At 43.2% G+C, this 12,499-nt stretch overlaps 1 protein-coding gene across 5 annotated transcripts in view; it reads left to right on the forward strand.

Annotated features, from left to right (window-relative positions):
- The window catches only part of CELSR1 (cadherin EGF LAG seven-pass G-type receptor 1), a 168,427-nt gene that overhangs the window by 115,208 nt on the left and 40,720 nt on the right, over positions 1–12,499 (forward strand). For all 5 annotated transcript variants that reach the window (XM_032105934.1, XM_032105935.1, XM_032105930.1 and 2 more), the window contains exons 6-12: positions 2,484–2,641; positions 3,553–3,716; positions 5,370–5,495; positions 10,429–10,595; positions 11,058–11,243; positions 11,624–11,737; positions 12,056–12,230. In XM_032105934.1, the coding sequence (XP_031961825.1) occupies positions 2,484–2,641; positions 3,553–3,716; positions 5,370–5,495; positions 10,429–10,595; positions 11,058–11,243; positions 11,624–11,737; positions 12,056–12,230 (1,090 nt within the window). The remainder of the gene's footprint in view (positions 1–2,483; positions 2,642–3,552; positions 3,717–5,369; positions 5,496–10,428; positions 10,596–11,057; positions 11,244–11,623; positions 11,738–12,055; positions 12,231–12,499) is intronic.

A 12,499-nucleotide genomic window follows, 5' to 3' on the forward strand; every position in this document is an offset into this window, starting at 1 on the left:
GTCTGTCCAAATTCTGTCAAATGAGCCTTTTAACATGGTCAGAAAATCACCTTGTGTTTGAACTAAATATGGTTTGAGCTGACAATATATCTTCATTCACTGGAATATTCCCTTTCTTCATGGTTTTGTGTGGTCATCAGAGCCGAAGAAATGCCAGAGAGCTGTGCTGCAATGAACAGTCAACATCTAGAGAAACACTCTTCAGTTTCTATGTTAAATAAAAGTAGAAAAAAATCAATTTGCTACTGCAGCTAGTGACTGTGAAGGAGCAGCTGCAAACTGCTGAGTCTCATCAGGTTGCAATCGTGATTAACATTGGGCAGATCCCCCCTGCTGCGGGATAAATACCCTGCCTTTGTCAAGGCTCCCATGTAAGAAACAATAGATTATTTCAGTGAAGCACAAGAACATAAATGTTAATCGAATCATTCCTCCGAATGAATAGAAGTAGCACCCAGAATGTAAACATTTTAATTTTGGAAGGGAGGGTCTGCCTGTTGGTTAGTTTTCTGTGTATTTTTTCATGTACTTTGAAAAGCCGCTCACTAACACTGCCATCATTGCATACAATAACATTTTCAGCACTTTGAATACGTGTGTTTCCTGTCTTTCCAAGCTAGGCAATGGCAAAGTCCAGGGACTATCGGAAAAAATAAAATCTGCCTTAATATCACTCAAGAGAGGTCAAAACCTTATACTGAGTAACTGCCAAACTATGTGATCACGTTAGTTCTTGGTAGAGGAAATGGAAAATACTTTCCAACTGGAATTGACACCAGGAAACATATTTTAAAAATGTTTTTTATACATTGGGATAATTACCCTTTAAAATAAATTTGTCTCTACACAGATGATGAAAGTGATTGTATTTTAACAAATTTATGTGTGTGTAAGTGAAACAGAAAGAAGTCATTTATCCTCTTACTGCTTCCTTGTTTGCTTTACAAATTAGGAATTTCAGAATGCAGTCAAGCAGTACATGTTTTAAAACAAGTGTACAGCAAGCTACAGATGCCCACCCATCTTCATTTTTATATGAATACAGCTGTTGTTGATTAACACATCATATATATATGTTTTGACTTTCAGTGTGTCTAGTTAGATCCTGCTGACTTCATTCCTGTGGGGTGTCCCTTTGCAAAGCCAGTAGAGTTCAGCTCATTGCTTCTCTTGTACCCATAATGTCCTCAGAGATCTTGCACCAGTGGTAGATGAAGACCCCTTGGCTCTATGTGAACACTAAACATGGAAACAGTTTTCTTACGGGGTTTGCTAGTTCTTCACTGAGGCTGCTACGCTGCTGTTTATACATGCACCCTTTCTTAACAGTCATAATGTACTTCTCCACTGGACAAATCTGTCTCTTGAGTTTCTGCACAGCAAATATCATCTCTTGTCAGTCACTCTGGGTTACATCTCATCAGTTACAAAATTAGTGGAGATGACGAAGGATTCTTTTGTGGTGGAAGCACAGAAGTTTGATGGTTGGGATTGAATTCCTGGTGGTCCCATAGGAAAGCCTGTCTGTTGGGATCACTGAATTTCCCCACTCAGTAGGTGCTGAACTGGAGAGAACAACTGACAGCAGGTGATTAGCAGAGTGAGCCAGTAACAGTGGAGGTGTGAAGCTGAGTGTGATAATTCTAGTTTTGTGGCTCATATTCACCAGGGCACATTGTGATTGGGTGGGCAGGAGTTTCCTACTGCCTGGGAGAAGCTGGAGGTGAAGAAAAGCCAGAGCTTTTATTGCTGCTCTAAAACACACTTTCTTTCCATCTTCCGTGCTGCATCTTCAGTGTCAGTCTGTGTGCCGGCACCAGAGCAAGCACAGATCCATCCATTATTTTTGATTGTCCAGCTCCACAGATCATTGGTCTCTATTCTCCTGTAACTAGAAACTGGGGGCTTCTCAGCCAGCCTAGCAATGGGCAGTGGTTTTTCGTGCATTCCATCTTGTAGCTAGAACAAGCAGGTTTCATCTAAGCTCGCTCCAGTCATCAGACAACCCCTCGCTACAGCTTTTATAGAGGCCTGAACTCAGTTCCTGGTAGCCCTGACAGAGTATGCCCATCAGAGAAAATGTGACTTAAGCCTTTAGCCTCAGTTGTAGTATTACATCATTTTAGGGTTTTCATTCACTTGAGGTGAAGAGGTGCAAAATGAGCATAATTTATTAGAATTTGCTATGCAGAAGTGAAAAAACACCTCTTTGGTGTGATTTGGGCCAAAGTAGTTCAGCAGTGGAAAAGACCAAGCTACTTCTGACCACCCTGTGTATCATACTGGGTATGCGTGGACTCTGAAGTCAGCCATCATGGTTTTTCCTTGCCTAAATGTCGTGGAACAACCTAACTTGCGCTGTTTTGTTTATATATTCTACTTTTGTCCCCTTTGGGGGGTAGTAAGAAGTATGTTGTTGAGCTGACAGAACCAACATTTCAATCCCATGTGTATGTAGCACATGTGCCATTTATTTTTTGAAGCCAAACATTGGCCGATTAGGAATTCCCCATGGGCCTTCTGGAGAAAAGGTGGCTGTGGTGACCGTGGACGACTGTGACACAGCAGTGGCTGTGCGCTTCGGGAGCCTCATTGGAAACTACACCTGTGCTGCCCAGGGGACTCAGACTGGCTCAAAAAAGTAAGGATTCCTTATATTTGTGTTTTCTACTCATTCTCTTTTTCCAGTGGAGGGTCAAGAGTATGCAATTAACCACTGAGCACTAAGTGATGAACCAGTAAGTTGGAAAAAGAAATGACGTAACAAAAAAAAGTAACAAAGTTTCATTTGGGACATGGAATTGCTTCCATCATTTAAGTTAAGAGTCCTATCCTAAAAAGAGGTAGAAATAAAGGATATACACAAACGACCATTGAAAATCATTGGATGTGAAAAGAGGTTTCCTGTGAAGAAAGGGAAAAAAAATTCAGTACTGTTGAGTTTAAAGAGGAGATTAACAGCAAGCAACATAGGGGGGATATAAAGTAATGAGTGATAGCAGAAAGACCATTGAGATACGCATGGTGCTGTAATATCCTAAGAGAGGGGCACACCATAAAAACTGGGGCTAATCCAAATGACCAGATGATAACACTTCTCACACAGTGTGGAGTCATTTAGTAGAACCTGCATCCACTAAATGTCATTAAGACTAAGATCTTCAGAGGATTTAAAAAGGATTGGCACTATATAATAATTAAGTCATTATATAAAAACGTACTGCTTCTCAACCTTTGTGCTGAGCAGCATCAGCCAGTCCCTGCATGACTGGGGTCAGAAAGAAGTGTCCTGTGGCTACACATTTTTATCTAATTTTCATTTTCTTCTTCATACAGGCCACTGTTAGGGACAGGTCACTGGATTCTATATGCACATGACAGCTCCTAAGTTAAAAGTCCGTGTTACTGGACAGTCCTTTGATTACGAGCTCTGGAAGTGCTCATGTAGCAGAGGGAAGTGCAGATCGAATGTGTTTATGGAAGTGATAAGATAAAGAACAAAACAAAACAAACTCTTTGCAAGAAGTTACAAGCATTTCTTTGTTTCTTCAGATCTTTGGACCTAACTGGCCCTCTCCTCCTTGGTGGTGTCCCAAACTTGCCTGAGGATTTCCCGGTGCACAACAGGCAGTTCATCGGCTGCATGAGGAACCTCTCCATTGACAGCAAGCCCATCGACATGGCTGGTTTCATCGCCAATAATGGCACTCTGCCAGGTATGGGCCACTAGTGCCCCAAAGGTCAGCACCAGAAAGGCCTCTGCCACAGCTGTGTGTGTAGCAGGGCTTAGGATATCAAAGGGGCTGGCACTGTGAGGCGCCCCAGGAAGGGGAAGGGGACAGAGGGTTCTGAAATTACCCCTGTCCCCCTGTTAGCACTGTTGAGGGCAAAGCAGCCATGGGGCACGGACTTAAGGTGCTGCTTGGCATTGTGCTGCCATTGTGTCTCTGGCCAGACCTCATTTGTTTGAGCAAGGTGCAGTCCACACCTGTGCCATGGGGGCACACAACAGCCTGGCACAGGGCACACTTCCAGGATTCAGCAGCACACAGGAAAGGACTGGGCTTGTTTAGACTTTCTGCATTGCTGGGAGTTTCAGGCAGGAATTTACTCCTAAATTAACTTTTCTTCTTCTATTTTTTAACTACCTATTAAATGTCTGTGCCAGTTTGGACAAATTTGAAGGAAAATATCCTCTGATAGAAGGCGGGTTACAACCAACTCTCCCCCACCAGGTTCGGGAAAAAAAAAATTTTCCTCGGAAGAAAGTGAAAGAGATAAAAACTATTTATTTAACAAACACACGGGAAAAGGATAATAATTCTAAATAATAAAACCTCTTGCTTTGGAGAGAAACCTGGGAAGATTTCAGAGTCCTTCTGTAGGTGTGGTCTCTCTCCTCCTCATTGGACTTGGGTCAGTGTGGGCCCACCTCCAGGTCCTCGGTGGAAAATTCTCCCGGTGTGTTCTGATGTTGAAACAGCCCAGAAGAGAAGAAGTGAAAAAACAAAGTCCCAGGAAAACAAAGTTCACCTCTCCATCTCCCTCTGGAGAAAAGGAACCAAAAGGTGGCTGAAAAGCAAGCAGGGTGCTTCCTCCGCTCTTGCTACCATAGCAGCAGGACGCAGAGGAGTGTGTATCTGTGTCCTTGAACAACTGTTTTGAAAAGTTCACTTGGTTTTTTTCCTCTCCTCCCTCTCAGGCTCAGTTTAAAGGCACAGAAAGGCACAAAGTTAATTTCTGGGCACAGAGCAGCAATAGGGGATGCACATCATAAAGTCACCCCAAGACAATGTCATTTTGCTCTGAAAGCCAAGGGGATTAGTTAATGAAAAAGACAACACTTAAAATGACTTTTTAATAAATTGTGTTTGTTCTGTAAATAAAATTCTGCAATCCCCTAAATCTGAAACCTGCTTCATGAAGCAGCCTGTTGGAGGTTCTGATTTGGTTTCCAGTCCTTGGATCCCTGATCAGGATTAGTTCCGGTGATTAGGTGTACAGAATGTTCTCATCATCCTAAAACTGGCTCCTACACACAAAAATGGAAAGTCCCTTCTGTCCATGCTGCTGAAGGTCTGTGTAAGAGCTAAATTGCAGTATGTTGCATTGATTGTGGATTAAGAAGGGAGTCATAGCATATGCCTTTGATAGACAGACTTGTCTTTATGCTTTTGACACATGATCAGCTCACATAAGCTTTTGCCATCCACATTTTGCTTCACTGACTTCAAAAATATTGAAAAAAAAAGCAAAAAACCCAAACCTGTAATGCTCATTACTTCTTTTTACATAAAAACTCAAATACAGTCACTCAAAGCCTTTTTCTTATTAAAAACATGCAAAGTAATGGTTTTCCTGAATTGCAGGCTGTGCAGCACAGAGGAACTATTGTGAAACCAACTGGTGCCAGAATGGAGGCACGTGCATCAACAAGTGGAACACATACATCTGTGAGTGCCCCGTGCGCTACGGAGGGAAGAACTGTGAGCAAGGTAGGATGCAAAGAGCTCGTCTTGCTTTGTCATGTGTGCACTTTTCATTGCCTGTCATTACCACCTCATAGCACATATGTCCAACTCTGGTGCTTAAAGGTAACAGAAGATTGCAGTTGAGACTGTCACCCATTATGTATGTGAAATAATTTTAGAGATCCCCTATATAGTAGATGACATACTGTCATGAATAAGAGCAGCTTTCATTGATTTACTTACATAAGCAAAGTAGTTCCAAAGAACTTGGCAGTATTTAGTAATTTGTTCATAGTAATAATGCCTGATCCTAAGCCCCTTTAAATCAGTGGAAAGAATCCCACTGACTTTACTGGGCTTTGACTCAAACTGGGGATGAATGTGCAGTTTTAATCATCACTTTTTGGTAAGAAGGCATTCTGTGCTAAGTATGAGGACTTTCAGTTTTACTGGATTTCTCTTTGATTGAACACAATGTGCATAGATGTGTAAAACCTCATTACTAAAGGATAAAGAAGGAGCAGCAGGTGAGTTTTATAGGGTGTGAAGAACTTGCAGTCAGTTCTTTCCCTAGAAGTGAGGAGCTGTGTGTGTGAGGAGTCCCATGGGGTTGGTGCTGTAAGGTGGCTGCTCCTTTGGAGTCTTCCTGGATGCTTCCAGGAAAGAAAACCTGCTTCTACTAGGCATGTCTTTCCTAAAAACAGAAGGCCAAATTCTGGTCCATGATGCAGATGTGGTAGGTGTTTGTTTTTGTTATCCCCCCTGATACTTAGCCCAGAATAGTGTTGCGGTGTGATCAAGGATTTTGTTCTTTTGATATATCTACCCCAAACTTCTTGGTTTATCTACCCCAAGCTCTCTTGGTTATTCTTGGTTACTCTGACCAGGGTGTGGACCCTGCAAGAGCAGGTCTCCAGATGAGGTGAATACACCACAGGGATTTGCAAACCCCTTTAGCACAGCATCCCTCAGCCTGGGCCAGGCCTAGGTAATGGCAACTACTCTTCCCTTACCTGAGAAGCAGCAGTATTAGTTTAAGTGGAGAGGACACATGGTTAAGTTTCTGTCTTGGAGATAAAGATTTGCAGAATAGGGAAAAGGAATGATGGAGACGTCTTCCTATGCTCCACCTCACACAGAGCCCAGAGCTGTTCTTACTGCCTCTAGCCTGGTACCTACTTTCTGGAGCAGCTCCTCAAATATTTTGAGCTTCCCAGGTTTGTATGAAGATCTGATCTTTCCATGTGTCTCATGTCAAATATCTTTGTTGGTGAAGTTCTTGTGTTTTCTTCATGGTTGGCTGTTCTCTATGCTGCAAACCCACTCTGATGTATTCTGAGGGGAGTGCCAGGGCCCAGCTATGGTGTGACCTGTACTGGTGAAAATGGAGTACTGCTATCACGTGCAAAGACTATCCTTCCCTCTGACTTTGCCTTGCTTTCAAAGGAAATTTAGAATTTGATCAAATGTTTGTTTTATTTACCATTTTTTTATCCCAAACTCAAGACCAGTCCATAAAGCTTGGGATTTAGAAAATCATCTCAGAACTGCCCTGTAGCCATCCCTGGAAACTCATTTTAAGTTCAGGTGATAGAGATGATGGCAGTCACAGCAGCACTGCTGCCCCTCATCCCAGCTGTCACCTCTGCCTCCAGCACTGTGCATTCCTTCATGTTCCCTTTGTCACTCCATAACCCCATGTTCTTGCTGATGCCTCAGTTTGTTGGGTTTTTCTGATAGTTTGAAGGCAGCAGGCTGCTTGCTTCTTTGATGATATTTGTGGGCCAGTGTCTCTATGGAAAAATTGCAAGCCAAGAAAGAAATGGATTGTTCTGGAATGTGACCAAAGATTTCAGGAGCCTGAAGTTAAAGTCAGGAGGAATCACAGATATGCTATACTCCTGTCTTTCAAGTTGCTTATTTGAATGCTTAGCTATGATCCTAATTTTAAGATTATTATTAGGCATCTATTTTTAAAAAAGTCTTAGATCAAATATTTGCATTTTTGAGTTGGAGTGCTGCATTTCTTCCATCCCTTTGGCAGTGCTGGTTCTGCTTCAGGCTCACAAAGACTTTGGCAAGTTACCAATCCACCTTTTTTGATTTCCTGCTCTTCAGAAACTCTGGAATCTGGTCTACACTAGTGAGGATGGAGTGTTTTGCCTTCACCACCCTCCTAGAACCTGCTAACTCACCTTCTGGCAGCTCTCATCCCCCTCTGCTGACATATAGAAGGGAGATAAAATTAAGGAAATATTAGTTTCACCTTTATTGTAATTTAATTATTTTTAAAATTGTATGTTGCAATACTGTGAAGATCTAGCAGCTGTGTCTGACTCACTTATAGATGGCCAATGTCATTGTGCTAGCCTTGGGCTGAACACCACAGGTCTGCACCTAAACATAAGCTTTCACATGTCCAGCACCCACACTGCAGGTGATATCCAGTGGGATGCTGGCAGCATGTTTCCCCAGGTCCTGTGTCTCCACGGGGAATAGCCCTCATGTCTTTCTGATGGCCTGTTAAATGTAGGAGTCTCTTCAGAGTGTAAGTACATACACAGGCAGTGCTTCAAAGTGACAAACCCTGGGCACACAACTGGTTTGCATCACTGCACCGCTGATGGCAGGAAGGTGCTGTGCTGGGAAGCACGTGGGCCTCTGTGGTGACAGGGGAGGTCAGGTCCCATCTGGGGACACTGGATGTGGGCAGCACCTCCATGGACAGTCCTGGTCCCGGGCATGAGGAAGGGCTGGGGGAAAGAGGGAGGTCAGAGGGGGCTGACAAATGGGGATTTCTGTTTAACTAGGAGGGGAAGGTGCACCCTGGCCCCAGGGAAGGGAGGGAAGTTGGGAGAAAGTGTGGGAAGGGAATGGTATTTGCAAGTACAGAAAGTCACCACCAGTGATAAAAGGAAGAAGGTGGCTAATTGCCATGCCAGTCCAGTTCTCCCAGGAGCAAAGGCAAAATGCTTGCAAACAGCATTCCCAGCCTCCAGCAGGTGGGGAGCCCACAAGTTTGCATGCTGCCTCTGCTCTTCAGAGGTAGATGGGCTCAAAAACCTCAGCAACACTCTGGAAAACCAGTAGCAAAGTTGGAAACTGAGGTCATTGTGGAGGTCACCAGGGTAGAGGAGGAAGGAGAAGGCTGGCTTTTGCACAGGTGGAGCAAGAGAAAATAATCCTGCTCAACACTGATGTCCCGGTTACTTTAACATTGATGCAGTGCAGTGTGGGCTGATGAATTCTGTCCTGGCCCAGAATTGTGCCCTGGCCCAGACAGCCAGAACTCAAGCACTGCGTTCAAGTTTTAAGCAATCTGGGGACATCTGTATTTGGTGACAATCTTTTTTTAAGTTGCTGTCTGATTTTCAAGAGCAGGCTATGCTGCAGTTGTTCCACCTTATGCCTCTCTGGCATTTGTGGTATGACTGCAAAGGGGAGACCACAGGCTGGAGCAGGAGGGAGAAGGGCTGCCCCTTGGGGCTGCCTGCCATTAGCCTGATGTGGGGTGGTTGGGTAATCACATCTTACGGAAGGACGGGTCAAGTTACACCTCTGGCTTGACTAGTAGTAGCCCACTAGTCCCTGAATTTTTGTTTCTCACAAACAGGAAGCTGAAGGGCTTGCACTTTACTCCAACTCCTGCACTCCACTCCCACCACAGCCTTTCCCTTTATAGACACCAGAAATGCAGACATATGAGAATTTGGGGTTTGGGTTTATTCCTCAAAAAGATACAACTTCATATCAACTTTACTCCATTTTCTGCTGTGGTGTCATCCCTCAACCTTTTTCTAAGGACTTGCCATTTCATAGTAACATGTACACATTTGTACATACATGATCTCTCCTACTACAAAAAATCCAGAAGGTGTCAGCAGATATGGTAGTGTGGAGCAGAAAGGGAAAGACTGTTAAACCCTGTCATTTCACTGGCCAACTACACGGACTCAGCACATGATGCAATAAAATCTGGGTGCTAATCTGTGGTGGTTGCACCCAGTCTCCACTGCCTGCTTCCACTGGCAAAAAGCTGTCATGAACTTCACCAACATGCCCACAAGTAAGGACATCAGGCAGGGGCTGATGGCAGATCCACTACAAGGTTCAATGTGTGGTGGAGGTACCGTGTGAGATATTGCAAATAGCACAGAGCTCCCATGGTTTAATTTGTGCTTCTGATCAGTGGGATCAACTAATCCATGGTGCTGTAACTCCTGTTACCCAAGGTAACAACTTTAAAATTCCAAGGGAGTGGGTGTTCCCATATTTTCCATCAGCAAAGTGTTTTCTATTGAAGGCTGTCACTGGTGTCACCCTGGGGGAGCTGTGCTTGTGCAAGGTTAGAGAGGAGGGCCACTCTTCAGCAGTCACCTCAAGATATTTAAGGCAGATGATTTAGGCAATTTCACACAAACTTTCTGCCTGTGAAAAGGCTGTGTAGCTGGTACAGCTGAATAATTTGGCCCTGGAGTATTCATAATTAGTTCATATTTCCTGTTGCCTCCCAGCCTTTTCCTGTGTTTAATCTATTAATTAGAAGCAGGTAATCAAGGTTATGTTGAAAACATCTGCAGCAACTGTTGCCCTCATACTTCCTGCTCTGTCCACCCACTCACCAGCAGAACTGTATCATCAGAGATCCTGAGCTTACCTTTCTAGGAACAGCTCTCACATGGGTAGTGCCATAGCAGTGTGGAGGTGCTACTTTCAAGTACAGGCAGCAAGACAAGATGCCTACCCCACAACCAGGGTAGTTTGTGAATTTGCACTATTATCAGCTGCTTCACAGTAACTGCCCTAGACCAGATCTTAATCCATGGTAGATTGAATATAACTCAGTGGAAGAGGGACTAGCTCCCTTGTGTCATCCCTGTGACATAGCATCATTTTTTCCTCTTAACATTTGTCCTGAAGGATATCAACTGTTTCTCTTCTGTATTTTGATTTACAGCAATGCCTTCTCCTCAGCGTTTCAGTGGTGAGAGCATTATCATTTGGAGCGACCTTGACATTACCATCTCTGTGCCATGGTACATTGGGCTGATGTTCAGAACCCGGAAAGTCAATGGCATGCTAATGCAAGCCAATGCCGGGGCTGCATCCAAGATCAACATTCAGGTAAAAGTGTGGCTGCCTTTGGTTAGAAAATAATTAATTAATTAATTCCCCCATCAGTGGGTATGGCCAGATGAACTACATAGCTTCGTCCACCCAAAAAAATGCATGTCAATAAAAACATATCATTACTTTAGCCTTTTACAAAGATCAAAAAATGAATGATCAAAATATCATTATAAAAATCATATTCATTTAAGATTATTTTACTAGTCAGAGGTAGTAGTGGGCATTAATATAGATGTTAAAAATGTGTCTATCGCTTTGGGGTTTTTTTGCCCATAAGGGAAGTTGAAGTCTGAATGTCCAAAGTTATACAAGGAGTTCTTGCAAGCATTCCCATCTTTACACTTTGGACTTTTATTCCTTTTGGGTTGTCTTAAGAAATGCTGTTATTTTGCCCTTCTCCTCGTTCTGTGTCAAATACAAACGTAGCAAAAGAAGACATGATTTTTTTTTCAACAGATACTGAACAACTACGTGCAGTTTGAAGTGTACAGTGGCCTGAGCCAGGTTGCTAGTTTGAAGATGAGCCAGTCACGGGTCAGTGATGGGGAATGGCATCATTTATTAATAGAGCTGAAAAGTGCAAAAGATGGTAAAGATCTCAAGTACCTCGCTGTCATGTCCTTGGACTATGGCATGTACCAGGTAAGGCAGCATCATAACATCGCCCCTGAGCACTGCACAAATGCTTTTAGGAGGAAGTAGGATAAAGGACTGTGGACAAATACTTAGGCTGTGAGACATGTTCTGCAGTGATTTATGCCTAATCAGTGATATTAATTTTTTAAGCCTTTTTATCATAAAGCATAATAAATTAATATCACTGATTAGGCATAAATCACTGCAGAAGGTATCTTACAAAGAAGTAAGTAAAAAGTCGTGTTCTGATGTCTGGCTCCTCACTGCTTTGGTATTTTTTCTGTAATCTACTGTCAGCTACTGCTCAACTCCATCACTATAGAAAGAAGGCTGTCTGTGTCACAGAGGATGATAGTGCTTCTTATCAGCTATCCTTTTCCTCACAGAGCACTGTGCAGATTGGAAATCAACTACCTGGATTGAAAATGAAAAGCATCATTGTGGGAGGTGTCTCTGGAGACCAAGTCTCTGTTCAGCAGGGATTTTATGGATGTATGCAGGTATGAAATGAAAAGTGTCGCAATAAATTTTGAACTCATGAGAAAATACACAGTGAAAATGTGGGGGGTTACTTTTTATCCACCCTCAAACATTTCTCCATAAAAATTACCTAAGAATCAAAATATTAGAGTCTACCTACTGTGCTAGGTAAAAACCTGATCGCATAGGGGAAAAACATTTGAAAAAAAATCTGGGTTTGGCTTATCAGGTGATTTCTTTAAATTGTAGTCTCATTGATTGGTGAAAATAGTGAAACACATAATACTGTACTCTGAAAGAAGACTCTTAATTTAAAAATAATTGTCTTTTGTCACCAGGGAGTAAGAATGGGAGAGACGTCTACAAACATAGCGACACTCAACATGAAACAGGCTATCAAGATTAACGTGAGGGAGGGCTGTGAAGTGGATAACCCTTGTGATTCCAACCCGTGTCCCCAGCACAGCTACTGCAGTGATGACTGGGACAGCTACTCCTGTGTCTGTGATCCAGGTAACCTGGTGACCACCCCATCCACTCATATAGGAGCTGGATCACACCTTCATGCACTCATCAGAAACAGCACAGCAGGAGCAGCAGCATGCTGGCAAAGTGTTCATCTTCTGATTCCTCATCTTCCAATCAGTATTACCCTTCTCACTGTTACTGTAGCACCCTGGAAGCTGCAGTCCTGGGCTAAGAATCCAGGCAACGTATCCACTAAACAGAAAGACAGTCTCTGGTCCAAAGGACTCCTTCTGTGCACCTCCCCTTTTCTTTTT

The sequence above is a fragment of the Corvus moneduloides genome, chromosome 4, assembly GCF_009650955.1.
Source record: "Corvus moneduloides isolate bCorMon1 chromosome 4, bCorMon1.pri, whole genome shotgun sequence".
Classification (NCBI taxonomy): domain Eukaryota; kingdom Metazoa; phylum Chordata; class Aves; order Passeriformes; family Corvidae; genus Corvus; species Corvus moneduloides.